This window comes from Musca autumnalis, unplaced genomic scaffold, assembly GCF_047663935.1.
Source record: "Musca autumnalis isolate F117 unplaced genomic scaffold, ASM4766393v1 scaffold_4, whole genome shotgun sequence".
Classification (NCBI taxonomy): domain Eukaryota; kingdom Metazoa; phylum Arthropoda; class Insecta; order Diptera; family Muscidae; genus Musca; species Musca autumnalis.
In genome coordinates, this window is record NW_027411977.1 from 228,713,260 (window position 1) to 228,732,556 (window position 19,297).

Below are 19,297 nucleotides of genomic sequence, written 5' to 3' on the forward strand. Positions count from 1 at the left end.
TTATTGGGGAATCTCCAACCACTCGTGGATTTTTAAAAATATTTTTAAGGCATCTTCAACCACTCGTGGATTTTTAAAAATATTTTTAAGGCATCTTCAACCACTCGTGGATTTTTAAAAATATTTTTAAGGCATCTTCAACCACTCGTGCATTTTTAAAAATATTTTTAAGGCATCTTCAACCATTCGTGGATTTTTAAAAATATTTTTAAGGCATCTTCAACCACTCGTGGATTTTTAAAAATATTTTTAAGGCATCTTCAACCACTCGTGGATTTTTAAAAATATTTTTAAGGCATCTTCAACCACTCGTGGATTTTTAAAAATATTTTTAAGGCATATTCAACCACTCGTGGATTTTTAAAAATATTTTTAAGGCATCTTCAACCACTCGTGGATTTTTAAAAATATTTTTAAGGCATATTCAACCACTCGTGGATTTTTAAAAATATTTTTAAGGCATCTTCAACCACTCGTGGATTTTTAAAAATATTTTTAGGGTATTTTTAATCACTCCTGGATTTTTAAAAATATTTTTAGGGTATCTTCAACCACTCCTGGATTTTTAAGAATATTTTTAGGGCATCTCCAACCACTCTTGGATTTTTAAAAATATTTTTAGGGCATCTTCAACCACTGGTGTATTTTTAAAAATATTTTTAGGGTATCTTCAACCACTCCTGGATTTTTAAGAATATTTTTAATGCATCTCCAACCACTCGTGGATTTTTAAAAATATTTTTAGGGCATCTTCAACCACTCGTGAATTTTTAAAAATATTTTTAGGGCATCTTAAGAGGCTCGTGGATTTTTAAAAATATTTTTACGGCATCTTAAGAGGCTCGTGGATTTTTAAAAATATTTTTAGGGCATCTTAAGAGGCTCGTGGATTTTTAAAAATATTTTTAGGGCATCTTCAACCACCCCTGGATTTTTAAAAATATTTTTAGGGTATCTTCAACCACTCCTGGATTTTTAAAAATCTTTTTAGGGCATCTCCAACCACTCCTGGATTTTTAAAAATATTTTTAGGGCATCTCCAACCACTCGTAGATTTTTAAATTTTCTTTTGCATTTTTATAGGTTATGTTTTTCAATCTGCCCAAAATTTCTAATAATACTTTACTTTAGAGTCTTGGCGCCAAAGAATAAAATCTTCTATATGGAATTTAACAATAGACCATTGAAGAAGAAAATCCGTTCGTATGATTATATAAAGCAATAAAAAGCTTTAACAAATTGGGTGAATAAAATAATAAATTATGTTTTTGAATTTGCCCAAATTTGCAACAAAACTTCACTATAGAGCATTGGTGCCAAAGAAGAAAATGTTATTCATGGAATTTCACTATGGGTCACTGAACAAATGAAGTCGCTATATGAATTAGATAATGCAATAACAATCCTATTAAAATTTTGTTATTTTTTTTCAACTTTTATAGGTTATGTTTTTGAATCTGATCAAAATCTCCTAGAAAAACTAACTTGAGAGCCTCGACGTCAAAGAAGAAAATATTCTTTATTGAATTTTACTATAACTCACTGAACAAATGAAATCAGTAAAAGCATTATATAATGAATTTTATTACCTACACAAATTTGGATTTGCTCAAAATTTCCAAGAAAACTTCATTTCAGAGCATTGGTGCCAAAGAAGAAAATATTTTGTATTAAATTTCATTGTGGTTCGCTGAACAAATGGAGATGATGGAACTACTATATAATGCAATAAAAAGCCTATAAAAATTTAGTAAAATTTCAGTTAAACTTTTATAGGTTATGTTTTTGAAATTAATGCAAATTTACAGTAATTCTACACTTTAAAGCTTTTGTGTCAGAGAAGAAATTAATCTACATACAATTTCATTATGGGTCACTGAACAAATGAAATTGGTGGAAGCATTAGATAAAACGGTAAATGACCCATACAAAATTTGGTAAAATTTCATTAGAACGTTTATAGATTATGTTTTTGAATTTGAATTTCCTAAAAAGCTTTGCTTTAGAGCCATGGTTCCAAAGAAGAAAATATTCTCCATCGAATTCCACTATAAGTCACTGAACAAATTAAATCGCTGGAAGCATTATATAATGTAAAAAAAAGCTTATACAAATGTGTTACATTTTCTGTTGACGATTTATAGGTTATGTTTTTTAATTTATCAAAATTTCCAAGAAAACTTCACTTCGGAGCCTTGGCGCCAAAGAAGAAAATATTCTGCATCAAATTGCACTGTAGGTCACTGAACAATGCATTAAAAAGCATATAGAAATTTGGTAAAATCTGTGTTGATCTTTTATAGGTTGTGTTTGTGAATTTGACCAACATTTTTAATAAAAATTAGCTTTAGAGCTTTGGTGCCAAAGAAGAAAATATTCTACCTACCGCAAAATTGTGGGTATCTGAACTAATAAAATTGCTGGAAGCAGTATAAAATGCAATAAAAAGCTTTGCTTAACTTTCTGGTGAACTTTTATGGGTTATGTTTTTGAATTTGTCCAAAATTTCGTAGAAAACTTTATTGTAAGGTCTTGGTGCCCAAGAGGAGTATATTCTACATAAAATTCCACTATGGATCACTGAACAGTAAATCCATAGGAGCATTACATAATGCAATAAATAACTTATACAAATTTGATAAAATTTCAGTTGGGCTTCTATGGGCAATGTTTTATAACATGACCAAAATTCCCAATAAAACTTGACTTTAGAGCTTTGGTGTCAAAGAAGAAAATTTTCTCCATCGAATTTCTCTATGGGTCAATGAGCAAATGAAATTGATAGATGTTATGTTCTTACGGAGGTGGTCGATTGAATGAAAGACGATGTTTAAACATAACAATCAATTCATTTATTGAATAAAACTTTAAGTTGTTTTATGAGTTGAAATAAAGTATTAATTATGAAGAACAATGAAATATGACGAAATATGTACAGATGAGATGTCTATTAATTGGTGGTTGCAAAGTAACTGACTGACTGTGTACTGACAATGAGTAGAGAGAGATAATAACTTAAAACTACTGATGCATGCAACACTGCTATGATGCTGCCAGATTGTTGCATTTTATGTGGTAGTACTAGGGTTACCCTAATATCTCCCCTTTTAAGTAGAGTTGTACAATCTAGTTCATTTGAAAGATCTAGTTCAATAGCTCAGCTCTTTAAATTGAACTAGGTCAATAATCTAGTTCATAGTTCACTGTCCAGTTCAATCATTCGGATCAAAATCGTTCACCGGCTCTTAATCGGTCGTTTGATGAATACGTACACCAAATACAAACAAACAAAAGACTAATATAATTTAACTACTCCATAACAAAGATATTACATTTGCATAGTTTTGTTGCATTCTTAAAGAAAGATTAATTAATTTTAGAAAAAACATCCTTCATTTAGGTGGCTGGCAAAAAATCGTATGTTGTGTGTGTGTGTAGAAATTGTCATTGCAAAAAAGCCTTGTGTGTGTGTTACTTTTTATTTGTTCCCTTTTTTCTATCCAAAAAGGCAGATTGAATCTGGATTCGACATATTGTAATATGTTATGTCTGGTATGTTTTTGTAGAAATCTTCATTTTCGGACACCTATTCCATGTACCTTGATCCAAAACATAAACAAACTGATCACATTACAAAGGCATCCCTTAACATAGACGACGCCGTCACTTTATATATTTGTGAACGACATGTTGAACTAGATTGTGAATCGTTCGTTGATCGTACGGTCACCGACTGATTATAGTTCAGTGAACTATTGAACTATAATGAACTATATCGACTGATCTAGTTCATACGCTCTTTTCAATGAATCGTTCAATTGAACTAGTTCGTTCATGAACTATACAACTCTACTTTTAAGTTTGAACCGGGCTTCTGGATATTACTTCAACTGGCTGTCTTCTCTGTGTGATCCTTCTTGGTTGATAGTTGATGATGGGTGAACTTGGTGGAGTAATGAAATCTTCACTTGACTGTTGTGATGCTGTATAATCCGTAGGAGGCAATTGAATGTTGAAGTCTTGAAGTAATATATCAAGAGGTAATGCGTTGTCTGATGATGGAGGAACCTCATCTGCTAATCTTGTTCGAAGTTGATCTGCATGAGCCTTGATTAACTTTTTGCGACTTCCGACCCATATTGCTGTGTCGTAAGTGACTGTACCTGTTCTGTTGATTATTTCTCCAGGAACCCATTCTGATTTGTTGTGACGGAACTCTTTTGCATATACTAAATCTCCTGGCTTGAACGATTTAGGCTTAGTTCCGTGTTTGGCATTATACTGATTTTCCATTTTCTCGTTTCTTTCCAGAGCTGATGTTGAAGGCTTTCTAAGAGCGTCGAATATGGTTCTCATTTTGCGTCCTAGAAATGCTTCTGCAGGTGATGAACCATTTGGTGAATTTACATTTGGCATAGATCTGTATACTTCTTGAAACTTGCAAAGTATTTCCGGTATCGTTCCTTCCCCTTCCATTTTTTTGAGTGATCTTTTGAATGTGTCAACAAACCTTTCGGCTTGTCCGTTTGAGCTGGGATGAAAACGAACTGTGCGTGTATGTTGAATGGCTCTTTCCTTGCACCATTGCTCAAAATTGTTGGAACAGAACTGTGTTCCATTGTCTGACACGAGCTGCTCCGGGTTTCCGAATTGTGAAACGTACTCGTTCATTAATTTGATTGTAGACGTAGCTGTGATTGAGGATGTTTGATAAATGACTGGATACTTTGAGTATGCATCCACTATTAAGAGGTAGTAAAATCCTTTAATTGGACCAGCGTAGTCGATGTGAACTCGTTCTAGCGGTCTTGTTGTTAATGGCCATGATGATAAGTCTGTCTTGACTGGATTTTTACATACTAATTGACAATTTTGACATCTTTTGACGTAGTCTTCAATATCTTTGTCTATGTTGGGCCAATAGACATAACTCCTTGCGAGCGTTTTGCATTTTTCAATTGCGAAATGTCCACGATGAAGTTGAGTTAAAATTTTCATCCTGAATTTTTGTGGAATGATTATTCTTGAATTTAAAAGTAGACATCCGTCAACCTGTGATAATTCATCCTTATGTTTGAAATAAGGTGCTACTTGTTGGTCCACTTGATTTTGTTTTTCAGGCCATCCTTTTTCCATGTATGATAAAATTTTCTGAAAAATTTTATCAGATTTTGTTTCTTCTGCAATCATAGCATTTGTTACTGGAAATTTTGATATTGATTCATTTAAATCTTTTTGTATGTCCTGCTCAAAGTTGATTGATGCTATTATGAAATCATCTGAAGGCTTCTCATGAGATTTTATAAGCCTTGAGAGAACATCGGCATGTCCGAAGTCTTGAGTGTTCGTATACTTGATGTCAAAATCATAACCAAGTAGAATTAGCGCCCATCTTTGAAGTCTATTCGCTGTATAAACAGGTATGCCTTTTTTAGACCCAAATATGGCTAATAATGGTTTATGGTCTGTATGAAGAGTGAATTTTCGACCAAGTATCATGCGGTGAAATTTTTGTACTGCAAAAATTAAAGCGAGACCTTCCTTTTCAATTTGACTATAAGTTCTTTCTGCAGGAGTCAATGACCTTGAAATATGATGAATTGCTTTCATACTTCCATTTGGAAATGTATGATATATAACAGCACCAATACCATGACTTGATGCGTCTGCTGCTATATGGACTGGTAAATTTGGATCATAGTGTGTAAGCAAGAGATCTGATGAAAGAATACTTTTGAATTTATCTAGTGCTGCCTGGCACTCGGTTGTCCATTTGAAATGAGCTTCCTTCTTTAAAAGATCATCAAGAGGCTTTCTCAGATTTCTCATATTAGGAACATATTTTCCATAATGATTAATTGAACCTAATAAAGATCTTACCTCGGATATATTTTCAGGCACTTTGAGCTGTTGAACTGCTTTGATTTTTTCTGGATCTGGACGTATTCCTGCTTTATCAATTATTTGTCCCAAATAAATAATTGAGCTTTGAAAGAACGCACATTTTTCAAATTTTAGACGAAATCCGAATTCTTGAATACGTTGCAGTAATGTTTGTAAGGATTGCTTATGCTGTTCAATGTCTGGACTGGCAATCATAATATCATCGATATATGCCTTAACGCCATCTATACCTGTGCATAGTTGATCCATTATTCGTTGAAATGCACCTGGTGCACATTTCACTCCTGGAGGTAATCTGTTGAATTTGAACAATCCCTTGTGGGTGTTGACTGTTAACAACTCCTTACTGTCGTCATCTACTTCTGTTTGTAGGTAGGCGTCTGATAGATCCAAATGGGTAAAAACTGTGCAGTTGTGACATTCTGCAAAAATCTCTTCTGGTGTAGGCAACGGATATTGATTAGGTTCTATGGCATTGTTTAGACCTGTTGAATAGTCTCCGCAAATTCTTACTTTTCCATTGCGTTTACTTACGACTATAGGTGCTGCCCACTTTGATGTGTCCACTGGAGTTATTATACCTAAATTTTCAAGACGTTGCAGTTCGGTTTCTATTTCACTGCGTGCTGCGTATGGAACTGGTCTTTTCGGTATAAAAACTTCTTTTGCATTTGGAAGTACCTTGATGTTTACTTTTGTTTTGGTACATAAACCCATTGAACTGTTGTCAAAAACTTCTTTAAATGATGATTTTATTTTTGATATTTCATCGTTGAAATTTATTTGATGACACCATGCTGTAATTGGAATGTTCCATAGATTAAATTTCTCAATCCAATCTATGCCCATTACATTTAGTGATTCCACGTCTGAAATATAGCATTCCACTATTTCACATTTATCTCCTATTGAGACTTCTGTTGAACATTTAGCTAGAAATTTCATCTCCTCAGCATTTGCAGCATTGGCGGTCTCTGTTGTTGGGGTTGTTTCAGGTTTTCCTATGCGTTTCCAAGTTGACTCAGAAATTATGCTTATGTCGGAGGCTGTATCCACTTGTAATTTCACTTGTTTTGAATTAATACTCACTGTGACATATTTTCTTAATTCCTTGAAGTGTACTTGCTTTGTTGACAATATAGTTTTTGTATTGAATTTTGATTTATTCTTGTTGAAATTCTGATGAGTCACACTGTTCTTCTTAGAATTTTGGTCGTGATTGGTTTTGCTCTGTTGAGGTTTGTTGTTGTTGTGTTTTGATTTGCTCTGCCTGTGCATGCTGTTGCAAAAACCATCTTTGTGACCAATCTGTTGACATTTGGTACACTTGTGCTTGGAGTAGGGGCAATGTTTTGCATAATGCATATCTCCACAATACCAACATGCTGTTTTTGGTATCTTTTGTTTTTGTTGAGGCTTACCAATTTTGTTGCACTGTTTTTGACTTCCCTCAATTAGTGCTGTGTCACTTTTCAAATCCAAAATGCTTTGTGTTTCATCAACTAGCTTTTCTAGGTTGACTACTTCCTTACTTTCATTGAGATGCCGTAATAAACGGATTCTGATGTCACTGTCTTGTGATGATTTAAGACCAAGTATGAAAATTAAACACTTGAACTGGTCTGTAGTTAGGTCATCCAGTTTAAAAAGTTCACACTGAAGATTGACACGACTGGCGTATTCTTTAAAATCTTCATTTTCCATCTTTGTGATTTGGAGACACTTGTATCGTAGACTTACTTGTGTTTCTGTTCTGCCAAATAGTCTTGTAAGATGCTTGATTGTGTCTGCCAATGAAAGTTCCTGAGGTTGTTTTGGTAACACGAAATTCTTGAATCGTTCATGAATGTGATTGGACATTTTTCTCCACAAAAGTCCTACTTTGTCTGCATCGTCCAGTGCACTTGCTTCCCTTTCGAAGATGTGTTTGAAACGATTGTACCACGATTCAAATAATAAACCACTGTCAGGCTCATAGTGAAAATCCGTCATGGAATTAGCTAAAGATTCCATGAGGTGGGCTTTTGCCACTGATGATTCACCTGGAATTGATGATGAAACTGTGTTTGCACCTTGTTGTCCAGCGATGATTTGTGTGAGTTTGTTGAGCAAATCCTGTTGATTCGCAAGTATTTGTAAAATATTCGCTTGTTCCGACATGTCTAGATTGTTCTAGTGTCTGTGTGTTTTCAGCCGTTACAATTTTTTTAGAGACGCTGCCGTTGTATGTCTGTATGTGTGTACAGCAAAAATGATGAAATTCCCAACGTTGTAGTGGTGTGTGTGTTGAGCTGACAAAAATTTATGTATATGTGAGACTGCAACCTGTTGTTTGTGTGAGTGTTGATCGCTGAAGATTTCTTGAAAATTCTTGTTAGAATATTCCTGATGAACTTACGCCTGTGCGTTTTGATGTTTTCCTTGAAAATCTTCCTGCCACAACTTTTATTGTGTGCGATGTCTTGATATTATTACGCAGCCTTGTTGAAAGTTCTGATGAAATTGTGAAATTCCTTTTGTTACTGAGTGCTGTTTTCAATTCACAATCCTCGTCGCCAAATTGTTAGCGAGAATGATACATCTTTGTTCCAAAATCCTCGTCGCCAAATTGTTATGTTCTTACGGAGGTGGTCGATTGAATGAAAGACGATGTTTAAACATAACAATCAATTCATTTATTGAATAAAACTTTAAGTTGTTTTATGAGTTGAAATAAAGTATTAATTATGAAGAACAATGAAATATGACGAAATATGTACAGATGAGATGTCTATTAATTGGTGGTTGCAAAGTAACTGACTGACTGTGTACTGACAATGAGTAGAGAGAGATAATAACTTAAAACTACTGATGCATGCAACACTGCTATGATGCTGCCAGATTGTTGCATTTTATGTGGTAGTACTAGGGTTACCCTAATAATAGATCTATTGTAAAATGCAATAAGAATCCCATACAAATTCGTTCAAATTTCAGTTGAACGTTTTAGGTTATGTTTTTGAATTTGTCTAAAATTTCGTAGAAAACTTTATTGTAAGGCCTTGGTGCCAAGAGAAGTATATTCTACATAAAATTCCACTATGGATCACTGAACAAATAAAATCCATAGGAGCATTACATAATGCAATAAATAACCTATTCAAATTTGATAAAATTTCAGTTGGGCTTTTATAGGCAATGTATTATAACTTGGCCAATATTACCAATAAAACTTGACTTTTGAGCTTTGGCGTCAAAGAAAAAAATTTTCTCCATCGAATTTCACTATGGGTCACTGAATAACCGAAATTGGTAGATCTATTGTATAATGCAATAAGAATCCCATATAAATTCGGTAAAATTTCAGTTAAACGTTTTAGGTTATGTTTTTGAATTTGTCTGAAATTTCGTAGAAAACTTTATTGTAAGGTCTTGGTGCCAAAGAGAAGTATATTCTACATAAAATTCCACTATTGGTCACTGAACAAATAATATCCATAGGAGCATTACACAATGCAATAAATAACCTATACAAATTTGACAAAAATTCAGTTGGGCTTGTTGGTCATTTTTTATAACATGACCAAAATTACCAATAAAACTTTACTTTAGAGCTTTGCCATCAAAGAAGAAAATGTTCTCCATTGAATTTCACTATGGGTCACTGAACAAATGAAATTGATAGATCTATTGTATAATGCAATAAGAATCCCATAAAAATTCTGTAAAATTTCAGTTGAACATTTTAGGTTATGTTTTTGAATTTGCCCGAAATTCATTATAAAACTTCACTTTGGAGCCTTGACTCCAAAGAAAAAAATATTCTACACCAAATTTCACTATGGGTCACTAAATAAGTAAAATCCATAGGAACATTACATAATGCAATAAATAGCCTATACAAATTTGATAAAATTTCAGTTGGGCTTTTATAGGCAATGTATTATAACTTGACCAATTTTACCAATAAAAGTTGACTTTAGAGCTTTGTCGTCAAAGAAGAAAATAATCTCCATTGAATTTCACTATGGGTCACTGAACAAAAGAAATTGGTACATCTATTGTATAATGCAATAAGAATCCCATACAAATTCGGTAAAATTTCAGTTGAACGTTTTAGATTATGTTTTTGAATTTGTCCAAAATTTCGTAGAAAACTTTATTGTAAGGCCTTGGTACCAAAGAAGAAAATATTCTACACCAAATTTCACTATGGGTCACTGAATAAGTAAAATCCATAGGAGCATTACATAATGCAATAAATAGCCTATACAAATTTGATAAAATTTCAGTTGGACTTGTTGGTCATTTTTTATAACATGACCAATATTACCAATAAAACTTGACTTTAGAGCTTTGGCGTCAAAGAAGAAAATGTTCTCCATCGAATTTCACTATGGGTCAATGAACAAATGGAATTGATAGATCTATTGTATAATACAATTAGGATCCCATACAAATTCGGTCAAATTTCATTTGAACATTTTAGGTTATGTTTTTGAATTTGCCCAAAATTCATTATAAAACTTCACTTTGGAGCCTTGACTCCAAAGAAGAAATTATTCTACACCAAATTTCACTATGGGTCACTGAACAAATGAAATTGGTAGATCTATTGTATAATGCAATAAGAATCCCAAACAAATTCGGTAAAATTCCAGTTGAACATTTTAGGTTATGTTTTTGAATTTGCCCAAAATTCATTATAAAACTTCACTTTGGAGCCTTGACTCCAAAGAAGAAAATATTCTACACCAAATTTCACTATGGGTCACTGAAGAAGAGAAATCGCTATAAAGAATAGAAATTACTAAAATATTTGAAAAGTAATACAAATGTGTTTTTTGAATATATATATATATATATATATATATATAGATGGAATTAACAGTTGTTGTTTTTGTTGTTTCGGTTTTTATTAAAAGCTGCTATTATTAACTTAATTGTAAACATTTGATAGAATTAGTTGGCATGATATATCATCGTTTTTTTTCTTTGTTATTTTTAACATCTTTTTTTTTTTCATTTGAAACAGAGTAAATTTGGTTTTCTTTTGAGTTCTTCGTTTTTTTTTTTAATAGAAATCAACATTACTAACGATATGTATAATAATTTAAATTGAAAAAAAAAATAATAAAGAAAACCCATATTTATTTTTGTGTTTACTAGGCGATTGCTTTACAATGTCAAAAGAAGGCCGGCCAGTGATTCAAATTGAAAGCATTCACATCACCATTATTCAGCCTGTGAGTCATGCATGGAGCTAAAAACAGGTTCTCTGGTCCCTGCCTTCCATTGGTCATTGTAAACTTCCTCCTATAACCAAACGTTTATATTGGAAATTATCAAAATTCTTATACAAAAGAATTTCTTTCCTAAATTCTCTATATTAGCAGAAGTTTCTGTTTTTTTTTAATATATAAACAAATTATTAGAGAATAGTATTTTTTTGTGTAAATATATAATATCAGACTTAACTATAAAGATTCATAAAGTCGTACACTACAACTGATAGTTTCTTAAATATTTTTTTTATATATCAGCAAAAATGTGGCAGAAAATTATTAAAGTAAATTAACAATTTTTGTTGGTTAGGTTTTCTTCACACACACAATAAAAAACTCAAGAAATCAAATTTTAGTTTTTAGTTTTGAAATTACAAACAGTTTTTGCTTTGTTGTTTACCACAGTTATTCGTTTTTTTGTTGTTTTGTTAATATTATTTTACAGTATTTGCTTTCTACACATACAAACATATGTAATTCTAAGATTCTCACTTGATCCATACAATAATTATATCACTTTTGGTTTTTAGAAACATCTTCCTCTTCTTCAAACTTAATACTTTTTCTTTACAATATTTTTTGTTTGTTTTTGTTTTAGTCCACAAAGAGGAAAGAGTTTTTTTGCTTAAAAATCATCATCATCATTATCAATATCATACCTAAAGTCTCTATACATTCAGTTCCTTCAATAACATATACATACATATATAATATTCAAATTTTCTTCTCAATATAATAATAGTATATTCTATAATTATAAATTTTTTATAGGTCAGTTTTTATCACCATGAGCTTTAAGATTAATAAAACTAAAAAAAACTATGTTTGGGTCGATCATCATCAGGATTCTGTCGGTCCTTCCAAAATAGTAGAAACAAACAGGGACAGAACTAAACTCAAAATTTACAAAGAGAAAAATTTCAAAAATTGAGCCGGTGGCACGGGTTGTATCAACGTCAATTGGCTACCAGCTTCCTCCAAGCGTTGCTTATAATCGGGACTTTGATCGACAATACATGGATGTCCATCCGAGGGCCAAAATAGGCAGCAGCAGTAACGACACAATGACAGAATCTCAGCAAATTGATAGTCATCGTTCAGGCCATAGGTACGTCTTAATTGGTGATAGAATTTCTTCCAATCTTCCACATCATTTAAACTTTTCAATTTGTTTAGCTCCAAAATGGAATCGATTTGATTTTGATTGAAATGGAAACGTATCAGTTCACGCCAAATGCGATGTTCATTGACCAGCTTTGACATGATTTTCCAGGCATCAGCAGAGGCCTAAAGGAAGAGAAGGAAAATTGTTTAATTCCCAAAAAAAATCAAACAAAAATTCAACCCACCTCCAAATCCCTGTGATCGGCAATGCGTAAAATAATCTCTCGTATACATTCTTCAGGTAAGTCGTGCAGTTTTGGACGTATTTCAGGACCAGGCTAGAAGAAAGGAATAGGACATTTTAATACCAAATAATACTAAAAATTTTATAGAAGTTATTCAATCATATCCGCCTAATTCAGATAACAAGAAAAGCTAAAAGAGATCACGACCTCCCCTGTCATACCCTTACCTCCTTGATTTCAATTTGATTGGCTAGCTGTTGTATGCGTTTAATGGTCTCAACATGTTCCTGCCACAGATTTGAGCTGCCCAACGGTTTGCCCCAGCATTTTTGATTCTCCTGATAGACAATGTGTTGCAGCTGCAAGGCCAGGCCACGCAGCACATTCAAATGTTGTTGACTGTCGCTAACTGGGTAATCGAACCCAAATGAGGAAATTGAAAAGAAACGAAAGATTCGAATTAACGGAAATAAAATCAAATTATTCACTTACTTACCATGTGAGGCCACCTCTTCGACCATTTGCAGCAGTTGCTTTTGGGCACTACCCGATAAATTTGCAATGCCTTTGTGGGCAACCAACAAACGCAGTAATGCCACAATGTAATGGAAACGTCGGCGATCCCGTACCGAACTGCGGAAATCCAATCTACGAACCGCTTCACCCAGTCCATTAAAACCGGCTATTTCTCGGGTACATCTAATAGTTATGTGGCAGTGTGGTGGTATGGTTTCCTCGTTGTTGTCATCACTTTCATAATTATCTTCGTTAGTGGATGGAAGTCTGCAAAAAAAAAAAAAAACAGAAATGGAAAGGAGTACAACATTAATAAAAGCAAGAGAGAAACAAAAACAACTAAGAAACAGGTGTAAATGAACTTTATGTTGACACTTGTGATCACATTTTGTTTTGCTCGCATGACTGAAAATTGGGTTGGATGGCTGGTTGTTGCACCACCACCACCACTAGAGGAAACATAATTAGCAAGAAACACTTTTCAAACGCTTTCCATTACCAAATTAAATTGCAAAAAAAAAAAAAAAACAGCAACAACATTTGAAGCATAAAACTAAATTGCGGTAATAAATTTTAAAACTTTTTCGCGCTCGCTTTCTTAGAAAGTGTAACAAATTAATTTTTTGTAATCTTTTCTGAGATCCAGGCATGAAGCAAAATAATTGGATAAGGAAAATACATTATCCGTTATATTTGGATAAGGAAAATGCCATTTTTCACAATTTTTGAATATTAATAATAAAGAAAATGTTGTCATCTGTCATATTTGGATAATGAAAAATGAATTGAAATAGAAAAACATCTTATCCACGTAACTTGAATAATAGAAAATTCGTATCCATTTAATTTGGATAAGAAAAATGTCTTAACCAAGTAACTTTGATAATGAAAAACTTTTAAACGCCTTGATTGGATACTGAAAAAATCGTATGCACGTTGTTTGATAATGAAGATCATATATCAACATTATTTGGATATAGGAAAATCGTTATCCATTTTGTTTGGATAATGGAAAACTCTTATTCACGTTTCTAGATAATGGAAAACCCTTATCCACGGTGTTTGAATAATGAATACTACATAAATTACGTAGTTTCGATAATGAAAAACATTTATCCACGTTGTTTGGATAATGAAAAACCGCTTATCCACATTATTTCGATAATGGAAAATATTTATCCACTTTGTTTAGATAATGAAAAACTTTTATCCACCTTGTTTGGATAAAGAAAACCCTTTATCCACGTTATTTAGATAATGAAAACTCTTATCTACGTTATTTGGATAATGAAAATCTTTAATTATCCTTATTTCGTTAATGTAGATCACTTATCCACGTTATTTTGATAATGAAAAAATCTTATCCACGTTGTTTGGACAATGGAAACTCTTATCCACGTTGTTTGGATAATGAAAAACCTTTATCCACGTTGTTTGGATAATGAAATTTGTTAATTCTCGTTATTTAATTAATGTAATTTACTTATCCACGTTATTTGGATAATGAAAAACACATATCTTCTTTGTTGTGTAATGAAAAATCTTATCCACGTTGTTTGGATAATGAAAAAATCATTATCCACATGGTTTGGTTAATGAGAATTCGTATCCACATTGTTTGGATAATAAAAATAGCTTATCCACATTATTTGCATAATGGAAAATGCTTATCCACATTGTTTGGATAATGAAAAATCTTTATCCGCATGGTTAGATTAATGAGAACTCGTATCCACGTTGTTTGGATAGCTTATCCACATTATTTGGATAATGGAAAATGCTTATCCACGTTGCTTGGATAATGGAAACTCTTATCCACGTTGTTTGGATAATGAAAACCCTTTATCCACGTTATTTAGATAATGAAAACTCTTATTTACGTTGTTTGGATAATGAAAATCTTCAATTCTCCTTATTTCGTTAATGTAGATCACTTATCCATGTTATTTGGATAATGAAAAAATCTTATCCACGTTGTTTGGATAATGGAAACTCTTATCTCTTATCCATCGATAATGAAAAACCTTTATCCACGTTGTTTGGATAATGGAAAAAGCTTATCCACGTTGTTTGGATAATAAAAACCCTTTATCCACGTTGTTTGGATAATGAAAATCCTTAATCCACGTTGTTTGGATAATGAAAATCTTTAATTCTCCTTATTTCGTTAATGTAGATCACTTATCCACGTTATTTGGATAATGAAAAAATCTTATCCAGGTTGCTTGGATAATGAGAAACCTTTATCCACGTTGTTTGGATAATGAAAAACCTTTATCCATGTTGTTTGGACAATGAAAAACCTTTATCCACGTTGTTTGGATAATAAAAACCCTTTATCCACGTTGTTTGGATAATGAAAATCCTTAATCCACGTTGTTTGGATAATGAAAATCTTTAATTCTCCTTATTTCGTTAATGTAGATCACTTATCCACGTTATTTGGATAATGAAAAAATCTTATCCAGGTTGCTTGGATAATGAGAAACCTTTATCCACGTTGTTTGGATAATCAAAAACCTTTATCCACGTTGTTTGGACAATGAAAAACCTTTATCCACGTTGTTTGGATAATAAAAACCCTTTATCCACGTTGTTTGGATAATGAAAATCCTTAATCCACGTTGTTTGGATAATGAAAATCTTTAATTCTCCTTATTTCGTTAATGTAGATCACTTATCCACGTTATTTGGATAATGAAAAAATATTATTCACGTTGTTTGCATAATGAAAAACCTTTATCCACGTTGTTTGGATAATAAAAATCCTTTATCCACGTTGTTTGGATAATGAAAAACCTTTATCCACGTTGTTTTGATAATGAAAAATTTTATTTCTCGTTGTTTGAATAAAAATCGCTTATCCATGTTAATTGGATAATGGAGAATCTTATCCACGTTGTTGCGATAATGAAAAGCCGTTAATAGCCGTTGGATAATACAAATCGCTTATCTACGTTAATTGGATAATGAAAAACCTTTATCCACGTTGCTTCGATAATGAAAAACTCTTATCCACGTTATTTTGATAATGAAAAACACTTATCCCCGTTATTTGGATAATGAAAAACTTTTATCCACGTTGTTTGGATAATGTAAATTTTTAATTCTCGTTGTTTGGATAATAAAAATCGTTTATCCGCGTTAATTGGATAATGGAGAACCCTTATCCACATTGTTTAGATAATAAACAATTTTTATTCACGTTATTTGGATAATAAAAAAACCTTTATCCACAATGCTTGGATAATAAAAAACTCTTATCCACGCTGTTTTGATAATGAAAATCTTCAATTTTCGCAATTTGCTTAGTGTAGATCACTTATCCACGTTATTTGGATAATGAAAAAAAAACTTATCCACGTTGTTTGGATAATGGAAAACCCTTATTCACGTTATTTGGATAAAGAAAATCCATTATCGACATAATTTGGATATCTGAAATCTCCTATCCACATTGTTTGGATAATTAAAATCTTTAATTCTCCCTTTTTGTGTAATAAAGACCACTTATCCACGTTATTTGCATTATGGAAACCCCTAACAATCCTGTTTTGAAAATAGTCTATGGAAATTGGGGTCAATAACAATATTTTCCGTAGTCAAATGGGTCGATAACAACATTGTCATTAAAAATAGCTGTCGATAACCTATAAAATGATGTCGATAACAATATTTTCAATGGAAAATAGTGTCGATAACAATATTTTCTATGAAAAGTAATGTCGATAACAATATTTTCTATGAAAAGTAGTGACGATAATAATATTTTTCTGTAGAAAATACTGTCGATAACAATATTTGCTATTGTAAACAGTGTCGATTATAATATTTTCAATAGAAAATACTGTCGATAACAATTTTTTTTAAGAATATACTGTCGATAAGCACTTTTTCTATATAAACTGCCGATAACAATATTTTGTATAAAAAACTATCGATCAATATTTTCTATAGAAAATAATATCGATAACAATATAATCTATAGAAAATAGTGTCGATAACAATATTTTCTATAGAAAATAGTGTCGATAACTATGTTTTCTATAGAAATTAGTGTCGATAACAATATTTTCTATAGAAAATAGTATCGATAAAAATATTTTCTATAGACAATAGTAACGATAACAATATTTTCTTTAGAAAACAGTGTCGATAACAATATTTTCTATAGAAAATAGGGTCGATAACAATATTTTCCATTGACAATAGTATTGATACCAATATTTTCTATAGCAAATAGTATCGATAACAATGTTTTCTATAGAAAATAGTGTCGATAATAATATTTTGTATAGAAAATAGTGTCGATAATAATATTTTGTATAGAAAATAGTGTCGATAACAATATTTGCTATCGAAAACAGCGTCGATAACAATTTTTTCTTTAGAAAATAGTGTCGATTACAATGATTCTATAGAAAATAGTGCCGATTACAATATTTTCTATGGTAAATAGTATCTATAACGATATTTTCTACAGCAAATAGTGTCGACAACAATATTTTCTATAGAAAATAGTGTCGATAACAATATTATCTATGGAAAATAGTATCGATAACAATATTTTCTATAAAAAATAGTGTAGATAACAATATTTTCTATAGAAAATAGTGCCGATAACAATATTTGCTATAAAAAATAGTATCGATAACAATATTTTCTATAGAAAATAGTATCGATAACAATATTTTCTATAGAAAATAGTATCGATAACAATATTTTCTATAGAAAATAGTGTCGATAACAATATTTTTTATAGAAAATAGTATCGATTACAATATTTTGTTTAGAAAATAGTATAGATAACAATATTTTCTACAGAAAATAGTGTCGTTAACAATATTTTCTATAGAAAATAGTGTCGATAACAATAGTTTCTATGGAAAACAGCGTCGATAACAATATTTTCTACAGAAAATAGTGTCGATAACATTATTTTCTATCGAAAACAGCGTCGATTACATTTTTTTCTATAGACGATAGTATCGATAACAATATTTTCTTTAGAAAATAGTATCGATAACAATATTTTCTATCGAAAACAGGGTCGATAACAATATTTTCTATAGAAAATAGTATCGATGACAATATTTTCTATAGAAAATAGTATAGAAAATAGAAAATATTGTTATCGATACTATTTTCTATAGAAAATATTGTTATCGATACTATTTTCTATAGAAAATATTGTCATCGATACTATTTTCTATAGAAAATATTGTCATCGATACTATTTTCTATAGAAAATATTGTCATCGATACTATTTTCTATAGAAAATATTGTCATCGATACTATTTTCTATAGAAAATATTGTTATCGACCCTGTTTTCGATAGAAAATATTGTTATCGATACTATTTTCTAAAGAAAATATTGTTATCGATACTATCGTCTATAGAAAAAAATGTAATCGACGCTGTTTTCGATAGAAAATAATGTTATCGACACTATTTTCTGTAGAAAATATTGTTATCGACGCTGTTTTCCATAGAAACTATTGTTATCGACACTATTTTCTATAGAAAATATTGTTAACGACACTATTTTCTGTAGAAAATATTGTTATCTATACTATTTTCTAAACAAAATATTGTAATCGATACTATTTTCTATAAAAAATATTGTTATCGACACTATTTTCTATAGAAAATATTGTTATCGATACTATTTTCTATAGAAAATATTGTTATCGATACTATTTTCTATAGAAAATATTGTTATCGATACTATTTTTTATAGCAAATATTGTTATCGGCACTATTTTCTATAGAAAATATTGTTATCTACACTATTTTTTATAGAAAATATTGTTATCGATACTATTTTCCATAGATAATATTGTTATCGACACTATTTTCTATAGAAAATATTGTTGTCGACACTATTTGCTGTAGAAAATATCGTTATAGATACTATTTACCATAGAAAATATTGTAATCGGCACTATTTTCTATAGAATCATTGTTATCGACACTATTTTCTAAAGAAAAAATTGTTATCGACGCTGTTTTCGATAGCAAATATTGTTATCGACACTATTTTCTATACAAAATATTATTATCGACACTATTTTCTATAGAAAACATTGTTATCGATACTATTTGCTATAGAAAATATTGGTATCAATACTATTGTCAATGGAAAATATTGTTATCGACCCTATTTTCTATAGAAAATATTGTTATCGACACTGTTTTCTAAAGAAAATATTGTTATCGTTACTATTGTCTATAGAAAATATTTTTATCGATACTATTTTCT

The 19,297-nt window shown here is 31.3% G+C and overlaps 1 protein-coding gene across 1 annotated transcript in view; it reads right to left on the bottom strand.

Moving 5' to 3' along the window:
* Positions 1-10,780: 10,780 nt before the first annotated feature.
* LOC141403841 (F-box only protein 32) overlaps positions 10,781-19,297 on the bottom strand; it is a 30,719-nt gene continuing 22,202 nt past the window's right edge. Inside the window, exons 3-6 of the mRNA XM_073986866.1 lie at positions 13,014-13,300; positions 12,745-12,926; positions 12,518-12,610; positions 10,781-12,455 (exon numbers count right to left, since the gene is read on the bottom strand). Of these exons, the coding sequence (XP_073842967.1) occupies positions 12,072-12,455; positions 12,518-12,610; positions 12,745-12,926; positions 13,014-13,300 (946 nt within the window). The 3' untranslated portion in view covers positions 10,781-12,071. The remainder of the gene's footprint in view (positions 12,456-12,517; positions 12,611-12,744; positions 12,927-13,013; positions 13,301-19,297) is intronic.